At 37.5% G+C, this 25,057-nt stretch overlaps 3 protein-coding genes across 3 annotated transcripts; 2 read left to right on the top strand and 1 right to left on the bottom strand.

The window, feature by feature from the left end:
• Positions 1–1,219: 1,219 nt before the first annotated feature.
• Positions 1,220–17,867, top strand: WBP11 (WW domain binding protein 11). The gene is made up of 12 exons (XM_070947463.1): positions 1,220–1,420; positions 1,900–2,002; positions 4,953–4,984; positions 7,550–7,643; positions 8,066–8,262; positions 11,531–11,664; positions 12,908–13,107; positions 13,670–13,864; positions 14,086–14,187; positions 15,522–15,839; positions 16,299–16,481; positions 16,913–17,867. Exons 2-12 carry the CDS (start codon positions 1,939–1,941, stop codon positions 17,329–17,331), a joined length of 1,938 nt encoding a protein of 645 aa, XP_070803564.1. The 5' UTR covers positions 1,220–1,420; positions 1,900–1,938; the 3' UTR covers positions 17,332–17,867.
• A 3,250-nt stretch (positions 17,868–21,117) lies between these two features.
• On the bottom strand, positions 21,118–22,029 carry LOC139319498 (histone H3). Its single transcript, XM_070947386.1, has one exon. The coding sequence runs from the start codon at positions 22,027–22,029 to the stop codon at positions 21,619–21,621; it is 411 nt and encodes a 136-aa protein (XP_070803487.1). The 3' UTR covers positions 21,118–21,618.
• Positions 22,030–24,255: 2,226 nt separating this feature from the next.
• LOC139319256 (histone H1.10-like) lies at positions 24,256–25,001 on the top strand. The gene has a single exon (XM_070947036.1). It carries the CDS (start codon positions 24,301–24,303, stop codon positions 24,943–24,945), a length of 645 nt encoding a protein of 214 aa, XP_070803137.1. The 5' UTR covers positions 24,256–24,300; the 3' UTR covers positions 24,946–25,001.
• Positions 25,002–25,057: the final 56 nt, after the last annotated feature.

Genomic DNA, 25,057 nt, shown 5'->3' on the forward strand with positions numbered 1-25,057 from the left:
ATTCTGGACCAGTTGGAATCTCCGGGTGCTCTTCAAGGGGAGCCCTATGTAGAGAGCATTGCAGTAGTCCAGGCGGGAAGTGACGAGGGCATGAGTGACCATGCGTAAGGAGTCCCGATCCAGAAAGGGACGCAACTGGCGAATCAGGTGAACCTGATAAAAAGCCCCCCTGGCCATGGCTGTCACATGCTCTTCTAAAGACAGCAGTGCATCATGATGATGATGAGATATGAGAGGAGGAAGATAAACCTTGTAAATTGTAAATTATCGTTAAAGTACCATTTATATTTTAACAAGGGTAGCACCACTTGGCTAGCATCATGCTTGTGGCAGGTTAGAGATTGGTATTGGAGGTAGAAAATATAGGTTGGTATAAATTTATGCTGGGGCAGGATGTGGTCGATAGGCCTTAAGCTTTGGGGAGTCCCAATAGACATTCTTCCAGAAACTAGTGTTTTCTCTTTTCAGTGGCTAATGCTTTTTAACTACAGTGCAGATCATTCTCTCCCAGAAATAGTAGCGTTTTTAAAACTTCTCTTCCATAATTCAAACGTTTGCAGAAGTTGAACGTTTGTGTCTTCTTTTTTGCCTTTTTTTGTGGCTCCTAATACAGTAAATGCATTACCTGACTACAGAGCTAGATTTTTTTCTGATGGAGCAAAAATGAACTATATGAACTATACTGCATAAACTAGGGCTGCTGTATATGGACCAGATTTTTGTACAAGTCCTACATAGATTGTTCATGCTGTTATGAATGTAACTGAAATGCAGAAAGCATTTACCAAATTGCAAATCTAACATAAATTAGTGTCTGTGTATTATTATGAGTACTATGCTACAGTTGCAGGTGGCTTTAAAAATCTCGGAGTCGCAACCTCTTTAACTTGAGCCCTTGTTATTTTGTAGTGGTGTTAATCTCAGATATTTGTCAGTTTTCGAATTGTATACAATGTGTATCTGAATAACCTTAAACATTAATCCAACAATAAATACCTTAAAGCAAAATAAGATCGTGTCTTAAAAACAGTAACGCCTATGCCCGTCACTATCTTTTCCCTGTTAACACTTTTAAGTTATGCACCGAAGATGGTGTACAATTAACCCGGAAATTATGCGCTAGAGGCAAGTTTATCGAGTCTATGCGACCAAACGTCACTCATTTGGCCGGAAGTCGGCGCCGTGAGAGGATCTCTAGGCCGCTCTCGGTTTTGTTGGTACAGCCGTGAAATCGCGTGGATTTTTAAGATGGCGCCTGAGTAGAAAACTCTCTGGAAGCGGATTCGATTTCCACCCCACCCCCCCGGGCTGGGCTAGCTGGTTGGAGGACTCCGTTTGAATGGGCTCTGTGGAAAACGTAGCCCGTAGTTTTGCCTTGGTGGCTGTCTGGGTGGTTTAGGACTTTCGGCCTTGGCGGCAGGTAAGGAAAATAAGGTAGAAAAGGTGATTTTTCTCGTCGGGATCTTCTCTGTCCTAAACAGTTACACTCTTTGCCCATCTAGGGTTGTTTATGTTGCACCTTCCGTTCTCCTGTCTAGATTTACAAATATTTCACGCTAGACTTGATTAAATATTAATAAGTGGCTGTTAATAGACTGGAGATTGTGGTTGTGCAGTATTGGATCTTTATTTTAATTTTATTCAGATCGTAAGCCGCCCGTTGACAGAACCAAGTAATCTCAATGCAGGAAAAAAAAGAAGATTAATTTGGATTCAGCAACTGTGGAGGAAAGTCTTCTGCCTTTCCTCTTTTGTTAATCAGGGATGTGTTTTAAGAGACTCCTTGGCAGAAGCAATGGTCACAAGAGATTCGAGGAAGGCCATGGGAAACTGATGAAGATGGCTTATTATTATTCTCTGTTAGGATATTACAGGAATTTTGTTTTTCCTCTGGTCTAGTTTCATCAAGTGGAACAGTAAAAGAGATAAATAGTCAAAATGGGAAGGAGATCTACATCTTCCACTAAGAGTGGGAAGTTCATGAACCCCACGGACCAAGCTCGTAAGTATCTTGAAATCTTTTTCAAGTTTGGACATGGTATAGAGAGGATTTGTCATTGTTGGTTTGTAATATGTTTTGTGTATTTTAACACTATTAAGTTTTCACCAGTAAACCTGATTCTTCATATCCATATTCTTCAGTTCACCAGTAAACAATATCACTTATTTAGGAAAATAAAACTATGTATGAATACATTGCATATACCTTCTAAATTTATAGGATGCAGACAAAAATACATTGCAAGGTGACCTCTAGATTGCATAGAATAGCATGACCATGCTTCGAGTAAAGTTGGGATTTGATTGTGCTTAAGTTTACTGGACAAAATGTGCCCAAACTGACCAGACTGTCCTTACCATTAGCAGGGAATGTTTCATATGGCGTGAATGCTATTAAGGCTGGTAACTTAATCTACAGCTTCTCTGTTATACTTATCTCACTTAATCAAAGCCAGGATGCACACTGGGGATGAATACCTATAAAGTCCGCTAGTGACAATCGGGGCATATGAAGATTATGACTTGGAATATAAGAGGAAAAATAATAAATAATATGAATTAATGAAATGAAAGTGATTAATGAATTAAATTATATTGCATGCCTTTGAATCAAAGATGAATAATACAGTAGATCTGAATAAAAGTAATACCAATTTTGGAATGGGATTGATGCATCTATGCAGAAAGTGGAAGTGTAGATTTAATTATGAATGAAAAATTAAATATATATCAGAAAGTCTGAATTGAGGTTATTCAGGTTGTACTGGAACATTTGAAAAAAAGGAATCAATCAGTGATAGTTGGTAGAATATTACTTATAGTGGAAAATGGATGGAAAAGTTTTAACCCAAATCCAGAGAGTTTCATTTTCTGCAGCAGTCCATAAATGGAATGCTGTCCTTCAAATGGATTATGAATAGATATATAATGGATTGTTTAAGTGCTGTAAGGTGGTATCCATTCTAAATGAACATACCAAATATAAAAGTAAATGAATACAAAAGACAGCCATTTGTTTAGTGACTTCAAAGTTACAGTGGAACTGAAAAAAACTGAGTTATGTCCGCTTTTCACTTTTATAACCATTTCAGCATCCCCATGTGATCAAAATTTGGGTGCTTGGGAACTGGTTCATATTTATGATGGTGTCCCAGGGTCATGTACTTACCTTTTGGGACTTCTGACAAGCAAAGTCAATGGGGAAGCCGAGTTCACTTAAGAGCCATGTTGCTAACTTAACAATTGCAGACTCACTTAACAACTGTGGCAAGAAAGATCATAAAGTGGGACAAAGCTCCCTTAACTGTCTTGCTTAGCAACAGAAATGTTGAGCTCAATTATGGTTGCAAGTCAAGGTCATATATTGAGGTGGTTTGGTCATAGAGAATGAATGAGGATCAAGTTGCAAAAAAAAAAACAACAAACCTGTAGGAAGAGTTAATAGGTTAAGAAAAGGGGGAAGATCAAGAAAGTTGTTAGATTGAATTGACCAAATGCTGAAAAAGGGAAAGGTAAGAAGTTTTTAAGAAGTGTGTGTGTGATCAGAGATCAGACAGAAGGCAACATACATGAAGTGATAGACGGTCATTTAGAAGGAAAGTTTAGAGAGGCATGTTGAATAATGGTGATATACAGTATTTTTAACTGGTTTATTTAATCTTGTGCCTTTCATTTCATTGGATGACTATTTCTCCTTTTTTGGGCTTTTGAAAAGCTTATATTAAAAGGGAATTACATAATGGATATGTGCGTTTATGTGAAATTAATGTCCAGATAGACAACACCATGAATTCTTTTAAGGGAGAATAGAATTAATTGTGGCATTAGATTTTCCAGTAGATGCTGCAGTTAGTATAATTTAGTCTTGCAACAATACTGGACAATATCAGAAAATGACAATTTCAAAGCAGTATTAAAATACATTGTGTACTGTGATATTCTATATAATGGTACTCTGAACAAATGAAGGCATTTGCTGACTATATAGATCAATGTGAAATGGCAATATTAGAAAAAAATTACCTTTTTATGTTAAAAAAGAATAGCTGTATGTTTTGAATTACTTTGAAAAACAGTCGTTACACAGCAAAATAATAACTTTTGTATTAAATTGTTCATGATGTAAAGCTGCACATGATCCTTTTCTTTTAATGTTGCTCAAAATAACTTATTTTTAAGTGTATTATTTATTTATGATAGTAACCACCTTTTCTATGAAATGCAACATGGTTGGAGGGAGAATAGCTGCTCCAGAGTTAGCTTCTTGATCGAGTGGTGACCTGAAGTGGGTCTAAGTCCAAACCCTTTATGCTATCTATTCTCCCAAATTTTCATATTCTTTATTATGTATATTATGACTAAATCCCCAACAGTTGTTCAAAATGGGTTTTTACATTTAGGAAGTGGAGTCAAATTTATTGCTGTTAATAGGTAATAACTACTAATACATAGAAAACTAAATTTCAAATTGTTTAAAAGTACAAGTTGAAAGATTTCTGGTTCGGTATAATTCATAATTTTATACATTCTTAATATACAAATTTGAAATCCAGTTATGATATAATTCTAGAACTATTCCAAAAATATTAGCTAGATTTATTTCATCTTATTTTTATCTTCATATATAAAATGTGCCCATTAATATACACTGCTCAAAAAAATAAAGGGAACACAAGCAGAAGACATCCGAGATCTGAATGAATGAAATAGCTTTATTAAATACTTTGTTCGTTACATACAGTAGTTTGGTGTTCCCTTTAGTTGTTTGAGCAATGTATAAACTACTGTATATAAAGAACAAAGTATTTAATAAGGCTATTTCATTCATTCAGATCTTGGATGTCTTCTGCTTGTGTTCCCTTTACTTTTTTGAGCAGTATATATTATCTCCATATTTGCACTGTACTTTTTACAAAATATTTATTTGTGATATTTTAAATTTCTTCTTGTAGGAAAGGAAGCCCGGAAGAGAGAACTGAAGAAGGTAATAGAACTGTAGAATAGAAATAGCCAAATTATAAACAGAGGCTGGCAATGCTGTATGTTTTTTATTAGCTTTATATCTGACATTAAGCGCATGTGTATTAATATAGAATTTACAAATCATGTTAGCTAATCAACTTTTTTCCTAATAAACTGTCTTGTCTGAGCAAGGTTTGATATAGGGCACTGGGTTAGGATTAATAAAGCTATATTTCATAAATATTACAGTAAATTTTAAAAGGATACCAAAACTGCTTCATAAAACATGGACAGAAGATAGTATATGAAATCATTATGTATATACAATGGATATAAAAAGTCTACATACCCCTTGATAAAAGCCAGATTTTTGAAATTAAAAAAAATCAGACCAAGATAAATCACTTCAGAATTTTTTCCACCTTTAATATAACATAAACTATACAATTCAATTGAAAAACAAATTGAAAACTTTTAGGAGGAAAAATAACAATAAAAATACATAATAATGTAGTTGCATAAGTGTGCACACCTTATAAGTATGGATGTGATTGTCTTCAGAATTAACTGATCACATTCAGCTTGATGGTAAATAGTAGTCATTATACACCTGAGAAGAGGAATTTTATCTTTCAACACAAGAATATCCCAGTGCATACATCCAAATCAAAAGAATGGCTTCACCAGAAGAAGATAAAAGAATAGCTAGAGCGCGGGCCTGAATCCAGTTGAAACTCGTGGGGGGGTGGCCCGAAGAGGACTGTGCATAGGAGATGCCCTTTCAGTCTGACAGATTTACAGCGCTTTTGCAAGGAACAGTGGGCAAAGATTCCCAAGGCAAGCTGTGCCTTGCTAATAGGCTCCTACTCCAAAAGACTGAATGCTGTCATAAAATAGAAATGTGCTTTAACAAAATAGTTTAAGGGTATGTACACTTATGCAATCATGTTGGTGTATGTTTTATTGTTATTTTTCACCATAAAGATTTCAGTTCGTTTTCAAATTGAATTGCATAGCATATAGGTTACTGTATTTTCCGGCGTATAAGACGACTGGGCGTATAAGACGACCCCCGACTTTTCCTATTAAAATATAGAGTTTGGGCTATACTCGCCATATAAGACTACCCCTCTTCCAATGCACACCAAATAAAAATTAAAAAACATCAACTGGCTCACCCACAATGTAAAAGCAGCTGTGCTAGACCCAAAATGGCCCCCTGCAACAAGCAGGAACCTCACACAGCCACAAAAAGCCCAAAAAAACAACTTTCACACTTTACACACACAAAATTCCACATACAGCTTTGTGAGATTTTGTGTGTTTGTGTAGTTAGAGTGAAACACTACAGAAACACACCACATCTCAGAAAGCTGCACAAATATTATTTTATTTTATTTTTATTTTTATATGAAAGCTAAATTTAAAACTGCCTAAACTTTAAATGGCTAGGTCTAAAAAAGAACAACTAAAAAAAACCCCAATTAACTATTTTTTTTAAAGCTCCCAAAGGGGAAAAAAACTTACCCAATAGAACAGGGGTCTCCAACCTTGGCAACTTTAAGACTTGTAGACTTCAACTCCCAGAATTCCTCAGCCAGCTTTGTTTTGCTGGCTGAGGAATTCTGGGAGTTGAAGTCCACAACTCCCTGCCTGCTTGATTGCAGGCAGGGAGAGGCTTGCTGATGGAATGGATTCAGGCAAGCGAAGCAAGGCAGGCGTTGCGTCTAGCAGCTAAGGTAAGCAAGCTGGAGGGGGAAAACTTTTTTCCTTTTACATGGCTCTGGCGATCCCAGCTGCGTTGCCTGATTAGCAGGCAATGCAACTGGGATCGTCAGAGCTTGGATCGCCAGAGCCATTTAAGGCTCGTCAGAGCCTTTTGGGCTGGTCTGCCTGGTTACAGGAGAACAACATCCGGCGTATAAGACGACCCCTGACTTTTGAGAAGATTTTCATGTGTTAAAAAGTCATCTTATACGCCGGAAAATACGGTATATTAAAGGTGGAAAAAATTCTGAAGTGATTTATCTTGGTCTGTTTTTTACATTTCAAAAACCTGCCATCTTAATAGGGTTATGTAGACTTCTTATATTCACTGCAGGTGTTAAAGGGAGGAAGAATGATTCAGAGGTGATATTCAGCAGGTTCTAACCAGTTCTGGAGAACTGGTAGCGGAAAATTTGAGTAGTTTGGAGAACCGGTAAATACCACCTCTGAATGGCCCCACGCCCATCTATTCTCTACCTCCCGAGTCCCAGCTGATCGGGAGGAAATGGGGATTTTGCAGTAACCTTCCCCTGGAGTGGGGAGGGAATGGAGATTTTACAGTATCCTTCCCCTGCCAAGCCCACCAAGCCACGCCCACAGAACTGGTAGTAAAATTTTTTGAATCCCACTACTGATTTGGATGTGTTGGTGGGTGTTGTATTGTCTATAAAACTTAAATAAATAAAACCCTCTTGAGTTTGCCAGATACATAACATTCAAAATTTTAAAAAGTTGCACTTTTATTGTATTAAGTAAATTAAATATATTGCCTGTGATGTCCAGGTCCTTAATTCTGGCTTTTATTTTCTGCTGAGTTCAGAACAAAAAGCAGCGCATGATGGTGCGAGCAGCAGTGCTAAAGATGAAGGATCCCAAACAGATCATTCGAGACATGGAAAAGCTTGATGAAATGGGTAGGTTTGAATCTCTTTTTCAACTTGTATAGAAAAAGTAATGTGATAGAAAATCTAGTTTAACAAGCATTATCCATTACTGTATGAGAAAGTAAACTCAGAATTAACAAGTGATAGATTGTATAGTCATACCGGCCACATGACCACAGAAATGTCTTTGGAAAATGCTGGCTCCCTCAATTAAGAAACGAAAATGAGCACCACCCCCTGCAGTTGGACACAACCAGACAAGGGAAATCTTTACTGTTTTTTTTTTGTGTGTGTGTGTGTGAGGGGGGATGATTATCAGAAAAAGTTGCTATTGTCTTTATCTATTTTCTGTACCCTTTATGATTGCGCTTGGCTGCTATGAACCTCAGGTAGTGGGAGTGTGAAGGTCTGCACAATTTTTTTTCATGTATCTGTCTCAATTCTGTTCATAGAATTTAATCCAGTACAACAGCCTCAATTAAATGAAAAGGTGCTTAAGGACAAGCGTAAGAAACTGCGTGAAACTTTTGAGCGTATCCTGCGACTATATGAGAAGGAGAATCCAGACATTTATAAGGAATTGCGCAAGCTAGAGGTGGAATATGAGCAGAAAAGATCTCAGCTCAGTCAGTACTTTGATGCTGTAAAGGTACCTATTCACATTAGTTTTAAAATATTGGTTTGATTTTGCATTTTTATTTCCTAGGTATTCATGAAAGAGGTTGGTTGATTCTTCAGATTGCTTTTCAATTTTCAATTCTTTGGAATTGCTCATGTGCATAATATGTGTCTTGCTGATAACAGTATGGATGATGAGGTTATTGCTGTAATTTAATCTTATAAACATGGCTTCATTCAGGAGCCCAGATATTCACTAGAACTTTTCATAGAGTTTAGTAATTAGTGGTCACAGCAAAAAGACTGTTTTTTTAAACCTTCTGATTTCATTTGCAGGGCTGAAATAACAGCTCAATTAATATAGTTTACCATATATTTCTTGTGTTACAGAATTTCACACTGTTACTTCTTTGTACGAATTGGTCCTCGGGGAAATCAAACGTTGTGCAATTGGTTGCTAGTGTTCATTAAATACTATATTTTAAATCATTGGTTCTAGGCCTGTAGTTCAGAGATCAGTAATGGTCCACAAAGGACTAGTGGTCTCTGATATATTTCAAGTACTGTCTGGTGTGCATACCAATATATAAAAAATATTGGCCAAAAACGCCAGAGAGAGTCAAAGATTTTGGCATTCTCCCCCCAAATCTTATGAGATGAGGTAGTTTGTAAGAATTTGGCCATCTTTTAAAACTAGAATTGTTTTAGGGTTCCTTGCAGAAAGGGATGATGTGAGACATGATGTCTGCAAACATTGTTGTCAGTCCTGGTTTATATAGTCATCCTGAAAATATGATGATGTATTTGCATAAGGAAAAAGTTAAAAACTGCTATTTAAACAGTTAAGATTGTTTTGCTTGTATTGATCTAATAAACATTAGGTAGGGAAGAAGAAAATGGAAATAGCAATTCTTGAGGTTAACTTTTTCTTCAAATGACCATTAAGAATGGAGACAGTTAAAGGAATGTAGAAACTGAAATGGGATACCACAATGAATATAAATTCTTGAAGTTGAAAATAAATAATAATGTATATTTGTTACAATTGTTATTTTCTACCTTTCTGTCAAAGCACCTGAACATTTTAAAAAACATTATGTCTTATGTGTCTTATGTCAGAATGACACAATTAAAAAAGAATATGACATGGAACTTAAGGTCAATCAAGCAGTGTCAAGCACTTATGAGATGCAGTGGTAGGAAGCACTTCCAGGGAACAAAGGTGGGTTTTGCTTTTAGCAGAACTGATGACTGCAGTGGAAAATATAGCCGGTGAATGAATTGGCTCACCAAACTCTTTTCCAAATTAAGGACAGGACTTGGGATCAGACAGAATGCTCCTCACAGATACCTCCCCATCTCCAGTGGATTTTAGAGCTCTGGGAGTTGGGAGAGTCAGCTTTGCCCAAGATGCAGTTCGGAGCTTTCAAAAGGATGCTGGGTTGCTCACTTCCCTCCTTGATCAATTTATGGAAAATGGCTTGTAAATTGCTTTTTTGGATAGTAAGAACCTTCAGAAGGACAAGTTTTATTACACTGGATGGTTGTCCTTCAGCCTGCAATGAAAGCATTTTTATGTAAGTTTAAAACTTAAAACATTTTTTATTTGGAAATAAGCAGCAAAAGGATGATTAGAATGTTGATTTTGGAAAGCTTTTAAAGAGGCTTAAGGGGCCAAGGTGACTGGAAATAAGATGTTGAAATAATTATAGGAATATTTCTTGTAGTTTATTTAAATTCCTATTAAAATATAAGGCGTTTTTGAATATAAGTGTAAGAAACCTCTTCTACTTTCTTCCTGGTGAAAAATTCTGGATGAGAGAAATGTATAAGAGGAGATCTTGAATGCTGGCTATTAAAGGCAATCAGAAATAATTAAAGATTATAATTAAAGGAGAAGAATTACTAGTACAGAATGAAGAAAAGAATTTTAATTCTGGAACAATTCAAGGATGTTTGGAAATGATGTACCCTAGAACTTTTTCTTTAGATTGTCTGATACAAAAAAAAGGGGCTTAAAAGAAGAGACAGGATATAACTGAAAATCAGGCTATTTTGAATATGGATTTAAAATTGGCAAGATACAAGAATGATCTGAAATGAAATCAGCTGAGGTTTTAATAGTTAAAAATTAATATTTATTTTTGATATTTTAAAATTTCATAACATATAAATAATAAGCCTAAATAAAAATAATTAAATAGAGAGCCAGTTTGGTCTAGTAGTTAAGGCACCGGGCTAGAAAGTAGGGGACTGTGAATCTTGTCTTAATGAAAGGGAAATAATTTCTATATTTTTTCTTTGGCTTTTTTTCCTATATTTTTTTCTTTCTTTCCATCCCACCCTCATTTTTTCTTTTTTTAGGTGCACATTTTACTTTTACTTTTTTATATTTTTTTTAATCTATATTAATTTTTTATTGTTGTACTTTTAATTTCAATAAACTATTATAGAAAAAAGTTAATTAGGCAGTGTCATGCAATACTGATAGGTTATCAAATCTTTGCAAGAGGTAGTTCTGCAAGGAGAGGATGCCAGAAGAATTTACTTGTTATCTATTTTAACTGCCAGACTAAAACACTACATATCACTATTATTTCTGTACTTCTTTATTCTTGTTTACTACTTTAACTGCCATTTTGTTTTTCTGGAAAGAATAGAATAGAATTCTTTATTAGCCAAGTGTGATTGGACACACAAGGAATTTGTCTTGGTGCATACGCTCTCAGTGTACATTAAAGAAAATATACATTTGTCAAGAATCATAAGGTACAACACTTAATGATAGTCATAGGGAACAGATAAGCAATCAAATCATATTAGGAAACAGTCTATATAAATTGTAAGGATACCAGCAATTTATATACAAGCAGCATGTAAATATGTTTTCCTATATTTCAATTTTGGTTTAATAAATCAGTTATTGAACAGAGTTGGACTTGTAAAACTTTTATGTGTAGTAATCCTTTTTCTCAATGTTTGTTACTGACAAATTGCTAGATCACTTGGTTCTGTTGCATTGATTTGAAATTCTGATTCAATGTTTTTAAATGTTACTACTTTGTTTCCATTAATTTTTCTTTTTGTAAAAAAAAAAGCTTGCATGTTATAACTGGAAAGTTTTTTTAAAAAAAATCCTCCTGGTCTTATATTTTAACAGCTACTTTTTAAAAAGTATTTATTGTAAATCATTTTCAGGATATAATTCCTTAAAAATTAATAGAAATATGCAATTTATATTACAAACACTGATGAATATACCCATTGGCACCACTTAAGGAACTTATTTTTTTTTCCAGAATGCTCAGCATGTTGAGGTGGAGAGCATCCCCCTGCCCGACATGCCTCATGCTCCTTCCAACATCCTCATTCAAGACATCCCCCTGCCTGGAGCCCAGCCTCCTTCCATTCTCAAAAAGACATCAGCCTATGGGTAAGAAAGAAATTACAGTGCAGACAACTGAACTTGAATGGAGTTGGTAAAATTATTAGAATCCTGTATTGTTATTTTGTAATTGCTGTTTCATTCTAAGCATAATTGCTATTTTCTTTCCTTTATCATCACAAGCAATCATGATGTTCAAAGTGTAGATTAAGGAGTTCAAAATAGACATTAAGACAAAAGTTGACTTTCTTTACAAGAAAGTATAAGATTAGGACCAGAGAGATTCAGGTTTGAATCCTCATTCAGCCAGGAAGCTGATTTTAGATTGGGGGTGTCAAACTCACGTCGTCACATGACGTATCACGACTTTTTCTCCCTTCGCTAAACCAGGCCTGTTTTAAATCATCAGCATCACTTGGCCTAGTCTTCACTTTTCATGATCTTTGTGATAATTGCAAAAATGTTCCACATTTGTTATTTTCCTATTTGTTCCTATTTGTTTAATTTTTAGTTCTAGTATATCTTTTGCTTTTTGCCTTAAATATATTTTTTGATATTAATAATAAGGTTTTATAAATACCTTTTGCTGTTACTGCTGCTTTAATCTGTTCTGGTGAATACAAACCATGAAACAAAACTTTTGAAAATAATCTATTCTTTAATATATGAAAATGCATGTTATGAAACATATCATGAACAGCTTGTAAGGATAGGAACTGAAGGCATCATTATGGCAACCCATCACAACTCACAGGCTCTGTTTGTACATTACATTAAATCATTGTTTGGCATTATATTCCAAAAAATAAGCTTCTGCAATTCCTTTTTCCTCTCTTCTTTTGATGAAGCTATCAGAAATAGCTAATTGTCCCTTGATTTTTTTTCCAGACTTGGATAAATCTGATTAGTATTAATTTTCTGCTTTAGTTAATAATACTGGCCAGTTTCAGTAATTAAACACTAATTGTTTTCATTTTTTTTATAAATTAGGCAATCGGATATCTTGATATCTTGAAAACTGAAGCAATTATTTCTGACCTTATATCTGTTTAAGGCAGTGTTTCTCAACCTTGGAAGCTTAAAGATGGGTGGACTTCAACTCCCAGAAGGCTGGGGGATTCTGGGAGTTGAAATCCACCCATCTTCAAGCTACCAAGGTTCAGAAACACTGGTTTAAGGCGAAGCATACTCTTATGTTTGATAAGGGTTCAGACTGCCTTATCAGAAAAAAGTAGGAAGTTTCAGACATCCAAAGTTCCTAATATTGTACTTACCTGAATCATATTTCTAGGCCTCCTGTCAGGCCTGTTACTGTACTTCCACCTCCCGGGCATGGTGTACCCCGTCTACCGCCTGGTCGGAAGCCCCCTGGACCTCCACCAGGACCACCACCACCTCAGGTTTTGCAGATGTATGCGCGTAAAGTAGGATTCACTGTTGAAATGCCTCCTCGGAGAAGAGATGAAGACATGTCTTATAGTCCAGAGACAGGTAAATGGCTTCCCCTCTTCAAACTATTAGTACAGGTTGTCCTTGACTTACCACCACAATTTGGATTAGAATTTTGATTGCTAAGTGGTATAGTCGTTAAGCAAGTCATGAGGTGCCCACACCCAGATTTACAACCAATTTGTGGTCGTTAAGCGAATCCAGCTTCCCCCATTGGCTGTATGTTGGATGCTGGGTAGGAAGGTCACAAATTGCAGTTGTGACTGCAGAACGCTGAAACCAGTCATAAGTAGGCATCAATTGCAAAGTGCCCAAATCATGATCGTGCGACTGCGGGGATGGTGCAACAGTTGTAACTTTGAAGACAGGTCAGAAGCCACTTTTTTTTTTAATGCCAACCATCATTAAACAAATGGTCATAAGTCGAAGACTCCCTGTATGTCATTAGAAAAATAGATATTTTCTGAATATACCATCTATTTTGTCTCTTTAACTTGTATGGTTAAGAGAAAAATGTTTTAATTTTAAAAGCAAATGTGACAGAAAAGAATCTCTTTCTCTCCCTTCCACCTGCCTCAGATAAAACATCTCTTAAATTTTACAGGTCGAAGAGGCCACGATGAAGATGCTTCCAGTACAAGTGAAGATGAGGGATACCCTGACGATATGGATCAAGACAAGCATGATGACACTACTGATGACAGTGATAGTGAAAGAAGTGATGCTGACAGTGAAGGAGAGGAGTTCATGCATCATGATGACAATGCTGAAAGGGAAGGTGGTGAAGACAAGAAATCTGGTAAGCTTAGGAAAAACGATTTGGATCAGAATTAACTAATAGAAAAATTAGTAAACATTGCACTTATAACATGCACGTCTATAGGCTTGGGAAGAAATTACTGTATTCTTGAACTGAAAACTGAATAGATAATTTTAGGGAAATTAGATATTGATAAACCTGATAGAAGTACTGATTAATGATGAAAAAAAATCTTCATATTTCATCACATACTTTTGTAGGTCATAGTGTACGTTTTGCTGACATTCCTGGAAAATCAAGAAAAAAGAAGAAGAACCTGAAGGAACTCACACCACTTCAAGCAATGATGTTGCGGATGGCTGGTAAATAATTTTTAAAAAATCTTCCCTCTGTCCCATGCTCTCTTTATTTTTTTAGTTAAAGCTAGGGATACTTGTTTAAAGAAATAACACCCAGGATAACTTTTAAGCAAGGATTTATATTAAGAACTCAGTATAGTAAAGAATGTGAGGTATTAATACAAACTAATTGTGATGAAATAATTTCAGATGATAACTTGCTTGCAGTCATTGTCCTTCAGATTATTAAATTCACATGTTCCAGAAGTATCACACAGAGATCAAAAGTGGTGGGTTTGTGTTCTTCTCATAAAATGAGCTCATTTACAATTTTATTTGATATAATTGCCGTTATTTTAGTCAAGGAAATAATTGAAATACCAAGTAAAATAGTAAAAGTAAAACTAAAGCACAAATTAACAAAAGCCAAATGAAAAACTGTATCTTGAGTGAACTTTTAAAAGTATTGAGAATGGAGCCAAGTGTAAATCCAAAAGAATTAAATTTGGAACCTGTGAAAGAGCATACAGTATTATCCCAGTGAGGGCCTACAGATAAATTATTCACTGTGGATAAATGTAATTCACTTTGTAATGGAAATTTGTTCCAATTGTAACTGACTTAAAGTAGAGTTGTCATGACTGGAAGATTAGTAGATTTATGGTAGCACATGCTCTTATTGGAATCACATTAGGACACACTTTTAGTTTGTACAAGCAAAAGCCTCTTGAGGATCTGTGGGATTTTTTTTTTTTTTTTACTAAATGTTGAACAGATGGGAATTCTGGGAGTTGAAGTCCACACATTTTAAATTTGAAAAATATACTAAACCATTTTATAAGTGCAGTTTTATTCTGGACCACGGTGATCTGTTCCAAACATTTTTATAAATTTCTTGATTTTAGTGCGTCACTGCAAGGCTGATCCAAAGTATATATAATATTATACTTTTTACATTCATTTACACAATCTTTGTTAGATTGCAACCAAATGAGAAAGCACATTTCTGTTTAATGAAGACTTCCCTGATTCCTTGGAAGCTTCCATTGCAATGAAGATAGAAGCCACAAATAAAGGGTAGTTATCCAGATCGTGGCGGGAAAGGGAATAAAATAATACATTCCTACACTTCCATGCCCAATAACCTTAAAATTGCTAAACATTTGCCTTGTCTATTTGCATATCAAAGATAATTTATATGTCTAAAGTGCATTTTTATCATAATGATTGAAAATATGTTTGTTTTTTAAAGTTCCATAACATTAAGAAAATACATAAAGGAATATTAGGCTATTATCCACAACCAACAACCCTTAATTTATTAAGTATTGTAAAGAGATAATTGTAATTGTTTGTAGGTCAGGAAATTCCTGAGGGTGGCAAAGAGATAGAAGAATATTCTGAAGAGGATGATGATGATGATGAAGATGACTCTGATGCAGAGGATTCTCAGCAACAGCAGCAGCAGCAAATCACAGAAGAGTCACACTCAGAGATAGGCTCCTCAACGCCTTCCCAAACAAATCCGCCCCAGCAGCAACCTCCACCTCAACCTGTCCCTCCAACTCCGATCCAAGCACCTCCGATGCCTGGGCCACCCCCTCTTGGACCACCTCCTGCACCACCGTTGAGACCACCAGGACCTCCTACTGGCCTTCCTCCTGGGCCCCCTCCAGGTGGGTATTTGAACAGGCAGTTTTATTATTAAACTAGCTAAATGTAGGGGCACTGATGTCGTTTTATATGATTAATAAAATATTGCTATATTTTACACCAGACTGAATGTCAGTACCTCAGCAGAATTGTCAGTACCTCCTCACAAAAGACACCCCCCCCCATTTTTCTTTTGTGAAAAATTGGGATGGACATATACTACTCTATATACATGTGACAAACTGGGATGGATATATATACTACTCTGCATTATATAATATAATGAACTTGATTCTGAAAGAAAATAATTTGTTTTAATTGCTAAGTCAGCCTTTTCATGAAATGAATTGGAGTGCTATGTAAACAACACATTCTTGAAACATCATTTTTCAGTTTAAACCATATCAATTAGAAAATGATGATGAAGAATTGCCCTTAATTGAGAAATAGTCAACTAACGTGTATTTGTGTGATATTTTTAGGTGCTCCTCCTTTCTTAAGACCACCCGGATTGCCTGGACTGCGTGGACCTTTGCCACGGCTCTTACCACCTGGTCCTCCACCTGGTCGGCCACCTGGCCCTCCTCCTGGCCCTCCTCCTGGTTTGCCTCCTGGCCCACCTCCTAGGGGGCCCCCACCTCGTCTGCCACCTCCAGCTCCTCCAGGTAATGTTATAATTAAGAAGTGGGATGTTTTTGTTTCTCCAGTGATTTCTAGTAGAACAGAGATCTTGTACAATATTCTAAATTGGGATTCCATGAAATGTTGTGAGAGATTGTGATTGAAGAAAATAAATTTTGTTGAACTTTGTGTACTGCACAATGTTAGCAACTGCAGTGATAGGAATGTTTATACTTTGGAATTCAACTGTTGGCCTGTAACTTTGCCTGTAATTCACTAGGATATGTGTTTTAGGATTAGTCTTTCTTGGAAGATCTCTTGAATTTTCATTCAGATATTGTGCATGTAAGGAAACAAACAATGAATTTATGCTTAGGAAAATACTTGAGAATCTTAACTGAGACAGCATATAATTTGAAATTTAAATTTTTATTCTTCACAAAGATCAGAAGAATAACCATTTCTCTTTCTGCAGGTATTCCACCTCCTCGTCCAGGCATGTTACGCCCTCCTTTGGTTCCTCCACCTGGGTTATTCCCACCTGCTCCCATTCCAAATCCAGGTGTATTGAGCGCTCCCCCCAGCTTGATTCAGCGCCCCAAGGCGGATGATACCAGTGCAGCCACCATTGAGAAGAAAGCCACAGCAACGATTAGTGCCAAGCCACAGATTACAAACCCCAAGGCTGAGATCACCCGGTTTGTGCCTACAGCTCTTCGAGTTCGGCGAGAGAATAAGGGAACAGCTGCCTCTGTCATGAGGAAACCTGATGATGAGCCTTCTGTTCAGATAACCAAAACAATTCCTAAAGCTGGCTCATCTGCCCCTGTTTCTGTGCAGACCAAGGATGATGTTTATGAAGCTTTTATGAAGGAGATGGAGGGGCTTCTGTGACAATCAGTTAAGATTTCTATCTTCTATGATGAGATATGGGAATGGGGTTCCATGTTATAGTGGCATCCAGTTGAACAACATCTTTTGTGACAATAAAGTATCTTCCATCTCAATCTATGATCATACTTGGGAGGATAAATCATAATAGAAAATGGACGAAAAAGCACTGTCATATTATCAATTCTTAAGAAAGACTTGGTTATGTCTGGGAAGTATATTGTCTTGAGTATTTTTAGTGATCAGAAGAAATACATAGTTTACCAGGGTAAATTCTGGTTCTAATCTCTTACATATAAACCTGATCATCAGGCTTTTGTGTTTGGGTGGCTTCTGTAAATATTTTGCAATGCTATTTTTTAGTTGGTGAAATTTCTTGGTTTGTGCACTGTCATAGACGTGGGCAGACAAGATTGGTTCCATATGTGGCATTGCAAACGGTTTGTATCCTGCTTATTCTGCAGTCACATTAGTGGCTTCTTGCTGGCAGGACAAATACCATTGTCTTATGAGAGAATAAATATTTGATGTAATACAAACCTTTTTGTGATTACGTGTCTGCATTAACACTTTATATTTAGAAAGTGAATGAGGGCTTTAAATTGTTTATCTGGAAATTAGGTAATGATAATGACATTTAGTAAATCTTAATCTCCAATGAATCCAGGGAAGAGATATTAGTTTTTCCAGTATTCCCCAACTTCTAAATTCATATTCCTAATTTTTGGTTATGGTAGTTGGTGGGATACAGAGGTAACATTCAATGCATTTGGTGCTCACGAGGTTAGGAAAGGACATGTCATTGATTTCATTTGAGAGAGAAGACACAGTCAATGAATTTATCACCTCTCTTGCATTCTTTTGTACTTTAGGCGTGCCTACAAACTCTTAAAATCTTGGCATTTGCCAGACAAAAAGGGAGGGGAAAGTCATTTTGTTCAGAGGTCTAGGCTTAAAAAGCAGCACACATTAAGGGAGGGAGCACTGACTCAATCTAGTGCTAATTTATTATTTTGGCAACATAACATTTCATCTGCTTCCAATCTAGGAAATCCTTTGTGGATTCTGCTTTGTGTACCTAACATTGTGGTTAGTTTTTCAATAAATTTTTGAACTCTTTAAATTGGGAAAAGTTATTTTGAGGTTACAAGGCATCTAAACCGTATTTATAGATGCATGATGCAGGAATGGAATGTGATACAGCATGAATATTTTGTACAATCAGAAGATTTAACAACATCTGAAAGTAAAATTATTTATATTGGCTGGTGCTTTTTGGTGCTTTGAAGAGTCATGAATGAATTGAACAAGTGTCCTGAAAAAAAGATAAGTACTACATCTCGTTCCTGGGAATTTAATGGTTGGAGAATTCTGGAACCTTGCATTTTTTCTTTGGTTCACACTGAGCCAGTCATTCTAGGAGCAGTTTAATATACTGAATCGGAAGTTGTTTGTACTACATATGTGCTTCAGATGAAACAAACCTCTCTTGGGGCATGACCATATCTGAAACATCATAAACCACTTTCAGTTTAGAGAATTATTAGAAAATCTGAATAGGTGGATTAGTATGGGTTAAAGGAAAAATGGAATGTTCCTTATGGAAGGAAAATTCCTGTAATAAAAGGAATTACAAAACGAAGGATGGCAATGTGAGGCATTTCTCAGGTATATTCCCATTAGCGGATAACCCGGCATTGCTCAGGTATTTATTTATCCCAATCTTGTATTAGACAGGAAGAGCAACTTCACCCTGAGCCCTGATTTTGCGAGAATTAAATTAGTTAAAAATGTTTTCCCTGTGCCCCCAGAAGTGTCAAGTAAAAAGATACCACCTTGTTTTGCTAGCTGATCCATGATCATTTGGTATGCTTGTTTCTGATCTTGATTTAGAAATGGCTTCTTGTCCACAATATACATACTAAGCTGTTCAACGTTGTAGTTCTTTTCTCCTATGTAATTTGTCTGAAGTACATTGTGTTAGTCTTATAGTGGTGCTGGCAGGCCGAGTTGCACTAATGTTTTATTGATCATGGTCAACATTTGTCCTCAAGAATAATCAAAGCCTTGTTGAAAATCTCCCCACGAAACGTAATTTCTAATGTTGGATTTTCCCCCTTACCAGAGGGAGCCCCCTTGTGGAGTACTGTAAAGCCGTTACCATGGCAACTCCACTGTGCTGCACAGTAGAAGCCATTTTAAAGCACAACAGGCTTTACAACATACCCGAGTAAGGGTATGGCTATATATATATATATATATATATGGAAGAGGGATGTAGGAAGTATTAGCAAAACAGGTCTGAAATAGGCTCAGAAGGAAAGCCTGATATTTCCCCTCCCCCCTTGAGACATGGTTAGGAATATTTTTAACATCTGCCTAAGATTTGGGGGGAAATAGCAGAAGAGAGCCTATTTAAAGACTATGTTTAATTATTTAATAATTTCTTTGTTTCTGTGGTAAGCAAGTATATGTACATCTCTTATTTTCCCCAGGTTCCATCTAAATGCTACCTTTGAGACTTTAAAGTCTAAATCAGAAAAGTTTAGTGATGGTAGATAGAAATAATAACAGCAAGGAAGGTATATGACAGCCATTCGGAAAGCATAAAATGTTTCACTTTGGTATCACTAATCAATTTTTGTGACTGCATTCATATGACATTCTTTCCATGGTTAACGATTTTCTCTATCCTGTGATCTGAACTCGTGCCACATACTGAAACAAACTCTCAACAGGGACTTATGCAAATTCATTGCTTGACTTCAGCATGGTAAACTGACTCATCGTATTAATAAAGCATTAATATAAAGACATAAAGCTACATTCAGCAAAGCAAAATATCACTAGCCAGTAGAAGTTTAAATACTGTGATCCTAAAAGGCATGTAGTTCTTGATTTACAACCATTTATTTAGTGATGGTTGAAAGTTACAATGGCATTGAAAGAAGTGACTTACAACCAGTCTTCACACGATTGTTACAGTATCCTCATGATCATGTGATCAGATTTTGGTTACTTAGCAAGTGGGACAGTTGCAGCATCCTGGGGTAACATGATCATTTGCAATCCTCTCAGCTAGTTTGCAACAAGCTAAGTCAATGGGGGAGACAAGATTTGCTAGCAACACTATGATTCACTTAACTGCAGTGATTCCCTTAGCAGCCATGGCAAAACAGATTGTAAAATTGGGCATGACTCACTTAATTTCCTTGCTTAGCAACGAGAATTGTGATTCCAATTGTGGTTGTAAGTCAAGGAGTACCTATAGTGAATTGTGGGTGGGTTATATCAATATCTAGGAATTTGTGAATAAGTAATGTGAGGTGGTTTTTCAAAGAATGGGGAAAGGGATAATTAAAGAAAAACTGAAACACATAGCCAGGTTTTAAAAAGTTGTGTATTTGGCTCTCCTTGAAGTTACCTAGGGAATACATTTTATAGTATATTCCTGCAAGGAATATAAATCCTTCCAATTCACCAGTCAGAACTGATGAAGCTTCTTGGATGGACAAAACTTCAAGGAAAAACAAAACAAACCCCCCAAAAGAAAACAAAAGTTGTCTTGAAAAAGCACATTTGGGACATAGAGATCTGCAGTATCTTAAAATTTCAAATTAAAATATTGATGGAAACAGGTTTTGAGATGTTTAAGGTTTAAACCCTTTGGGACAGTTCCCAAAGGGTTCAGAAACATGTAGATTGCTAGGAATGTGACTACCTTGCTCTTTATCCAAAATTCAGGAGGCACTCTCTCCTACATGCAAATTACTATCTAGAGTTCCTGGGGAAAGTTGAATTGAGGTTTGTTCTCAACGGTTGGGCGGGAAGTTAGAAATTTACTTCTCCTTTTTCACTCATCTGAGAAGGATCAGAAACTTCGGGACTACCCTTGGGCAAGCGCAGGAGTTGGTGGACTCCTGCACAATTGAGGTGAAATAACCCTCCTTCCAAAGCAACAAAAAACAAATTCTTCCAAAGATAGCCATAAATCTCCACACAAAAATACAGAATTTTCCAGATCCCAAAATGGCGATTCATATAATGTAAACTTGTGTCCAGATCAGGGCTTCAAATAAACTAAGCGGACAGAAATACTTCAAAATTCACCCCTTTTGGTGCTGCAATTTAGGTACAGTGTGTGAGGGCAACATTTCCTTAACCGCCTCGGGACTTGTTTGACAAATGGGCTCAAGCTCCTTTCGAGACGAAGGTGGCGGCTCTTAAAAGAGCCTTTGGGTTTGGTGTGGTTTTTCGAAAGAGGCCGAAGAAACTGGAGGGCCGCTGGGCTTAAGCTCTCTCCCCGCGGATGCGCCGCGCCAGCTGAATGTCCTTCGGCATGATGGTCACCCTCTTGGCGTGAATCGCGCACAGATTCGTGTCCTCGAACAGCCCCACCAGGTACGCTTCGCTCGCCTCCTGCAGCGCCATCACGGCCGAGCTCTGGAAGCGCAAGTCGGTCTTGAAGTCTTGGGCGATTTCACGCACCAGCCGCTGGAAGGGCAGCTTGCGGATCAGCAGCTCGGTGGACTTCTGGTAGCGGCGGATCTCTCGCAGGGCCACGGTGCCCGGGCGGTAGCGGTGAGGCTTCTTCACGCCGCCCGTAGCGGGCGCGCTCTTCCGGGCAGCCTTGGTCGCCAGCTGCTTGCGGGGCGCTTTGCCGCCCGTTGACTTCCGAGCCGTCTGCTTCGTCCGAGCCATCTCTCCACTCGCGCCAAACGAGGACGAGGGAAGAAACCTTTAAGGAAAGGTCGAGTCTCCCGCTGCCTAATTTATAGCGAGTCCCGCTTTCTCTCTTGATTGGCTGGCTCCAGGAAGGCAATTTCCATTGGAAAGCTTCTGGATTTGAAAACGCGCGCTTTGGTTGATGCCAAAAAAGCCCCGCCTACTACCCTGGTTTTGATGTTTGTGTTGTTTTTGCGACTTTCCGCAGCATCTCTGCCAAACTGAGAGCGTCAGGATTTCGTGATTGCCGCTCTTTAGCAAAATGAGATTGTTGCTGCAGTTACATTTTCTATGGAGCGGAGGGCGTACATATCGTGTACGTAAGAGAAAGAGACTTTTTAAAATCCCTCCTGTATTACTATTATGCACCAAACACAAATTTCTTGTGTGTCCAATCACACTTGGCCAATAAAGAATTTTATTACAAATATTTCAAGGAAGGGAACACAATATTCCTTCCTCCTATTTTTCCCACAACAACCCTGTGAGGTAGTTGGGCTAAGAAAAACACCCAGCCAGCTTCCATGGCTAAGGGAGAAGTAGAACTCACTCCAAAACTCTTCATATTCATCATCTGAAAATATATAAAATACACGTATAGTTCAAAGTTTAAAGCCTACCTAAATATCAACACTTTATATTTCTCCTAGTTTTCAGAGTTGATTTGTTGGTTGTATTCACTAGATGTATTTCAGGAAAGATAGTGGTATATGTAGCCACAAATGAAATATTCTAACTTCTTTGTTATGGAAGAGCGTGAAGGATGAAATCTTTCTGACTTGCAATTCTATTTTACTATCTGGGAAAAAGGGCTGAACGAGATTTGTTTAATAACATAGACTTGCCTTGGATTCTCTATAAAGGTTCATAATCCTATACAAGTATTTGAGTATAAATTCCATTGATTGCTAAATTTATTTCACTGCTGACATGCCCAGCATTTGTAGTTTCATATACACATTGCTTCTAATGGTATGTGAAAGCGCGCGTTTTGTTCATTCTGTATGCACTGTAAATTTACAATGAAATGAATCTCATAACTTGAGACTTTCACCCAAATAACTAAGTAGGATGTAGTTTTAAAGGCTATTTTGTACTCAAATGTAACAAGGGGAAATATGGTGATGCTCAGCAATCAGAATATTTCAAACTAAGGATTGAATGCCAAACTAATTAAAAAAATAAACTCTTTTGAGAGCAAAGTGGTTTCCATGCTGACTGCACTTATTTAAACTGAGGCATAAATCAGAATTTTTAATAAAATATTTGCTCCATAAAGCTTTTCGCCAATGAAAAGTGAAATTGTATCTAAACTGTAATCTCTATTTTTCTAGGTGTAAATCCCATTGAATTCAGCAGAATGTAGGTCTCTTATGAATAAAAATGTGTCTGGTCATTTTGTTTCTAACGCTTGGGTGAAATCTCAACAAGAAAATCCTTTTAAATTTACTATTATTCAATCCCCAGCCAGGAATATTAGTGTTAGTCTTCCTAAACTGAGTTATAAAAGGTCCCACTAAAATGGTCAATCTTTAGGTTGCCTTTTTGCATTCTATATAGGATTAAATTTTTAAATGTGAGAAAAGGATATTATAGCATATATATTAGCATATGAAATTATAATTTTGCCCATATTGTTATATTATCTGATAGTTTTTCTTTGAAGATAGTGACTTGCTTAGGGCTTGCTTGATTAGCAATGGTGAGTGTACTTTGTAGAAGTCTGTGTTACCTCAGTTTACTTGAACTTGATTTATAGTGAGGCTGTTATGATAAAACCCACATATTGTGCCTCACCTCAGAGATTACTATCTAAAGAAGTGATCTGCATAGTTTTTCCGAACATTTAAAAAAATGCATTGTTTTAATTTACAAAGAAAAACAAAACTTCCACTCTTTCCAGGTCTTCCCAGATCCTGCATTCGGTGGTTATGTGCCCTTTTAAAAAGTATATGTTGCGTTCTGCTTTTTGAAAAATTAAAGGTATAAAAAGTACACTCTCTTCTTTCCCCCATTGTAAGATTTCGTTATTTAGTGGCATAAATTCTGTAAAATTTGCAATTTATTAACTCTAAAGAAACACAAACTGAGCGGTCGGAAGAGTCCCTTCAGCCTTGCAACAGGGCGGGTTCTGGAGCGGACCAATCACAAAGCAGCTCAGCTCTATAAATAAACAGCGGCTGACCTACTTGAGCTCACTTTTTGTGTTTGGAGAATTATTTTTTTTAGTTGCTTCTCTCAGCGATCATGTCTGAAACGGCGCCTGCTGTTGCTGTTACGGCCGCGGCTCCAGCTGTAACTTCGAAAGCTCCGGCGAAGAAGGCGAAGAAAGCGGGAGCGGCGAAAGCGCGCAAGGCGTCGGGTCCCAGCGTCACCGAGCTGATCACCAAGGCGGTGGCCGCTTCCAAGGAGCGCAAAGGGGTGTCTCTGGCTGCCCTGAAGAAAGCTTTGGCCGCTGGTGGCTACGATGTGGAGAAGAACAACAGCCGCATCAAACTGGGTCTGAAGAGCCTGGTGAGCAAAGGGACCCTGGTGCACACGAAGGGAATCGGCGCTTCCGGCTCCTTCAAACTCGGCAAGAAATCGGGCGAAGGGAAAGAGAAAGCGCCCAAAAAGAAAGCCGCTAAGCCCAAGAAGCCGGTTGCCAAGAAGCCCGCGAGTGCCGTCAAGAAGCCCAAAAAGGCAGCGGCGGCCAAGAAGAGTCCCAAGAAACCCAAAAAGCCCGCGGCGGCTAAGAAGGCTACCAAGAGTCCCAAAAAGGCTAAACCAGTCAAGGCTAAGAAAGTCGCCAAAAGTCCGGCTAAAGCGAAGGCTGTGAAGGCGAAGCCGGTCAAGCCCAAGGCCAAGCCTAAAGCGGCCAAAGGGAAGAAGGCGGCGCCCAAGAAGAAGTAAATCCAGAGTTGGCCCGTGGTTGCTTTTCTAAAAACCCAAAGGCTCTTTTAAGAGCCACCCACAGAATCCAAAAGAGAGCTGTCGTCCGCTCAGTAAAGCACTGTCCGGATGC

The sequence above is a fragment of the Pituophis catenifer genome, unplaced genomic scaffold (assembly GCF_029215685.1).
Source record: "Pituophis catenifer annectens isolate HBS135680 unplaced genomic scaffold, rPitCat1.0.hap2 SCAF_7, whole genome shotgun sequence".
NCBI classification, from domain to species: Eukaryota; Metazoa; Chordata; class Lepidosauria; order Squamata; family Colubridae; genus Pituophis; species Pituophis catenifer.

Excerpts from the sequence above, each read along its gene's own strand:
- WBP11 (XM_070947463.1), top strand. The coding sequence starts at position 1,939 with ATGGGAAGGAGATCTACATCTTCCACTAAGAGTGGGAAGTTCATGAAC. Across the intron at positions 2,003-4,952 it reads GAACCCCACGGACCAAGCTC|GAAAGGAAGCCCGGAAGAGA; the intron begins GTAAGTATCTTG and ends TTCTTCTTGTAG. Across the intron at positions 13,108-13,669 it reads GTCTTATAGTCCAGAGACAG|GTCGAAGAGGCCACGATGAA; the intron begins GTAAATGGCTTC and ends TAAATTTTACAG.
- LOC139319498 (XM_070947386.1), bottom strand. The coding sequence starts at position 22,029 with ATGGCTCGGACGAAGCAGACGGCTCGGAAGTCAACGGGCGGCAAAGCG.
- LOC139319256 (XM_070947036.1), top strand. The coding sequence starts at position 24,301 with ATGTCTGAAACGGCGCCTGCTGTTGCTGTTACGGCCGCGGCTCCAGCT.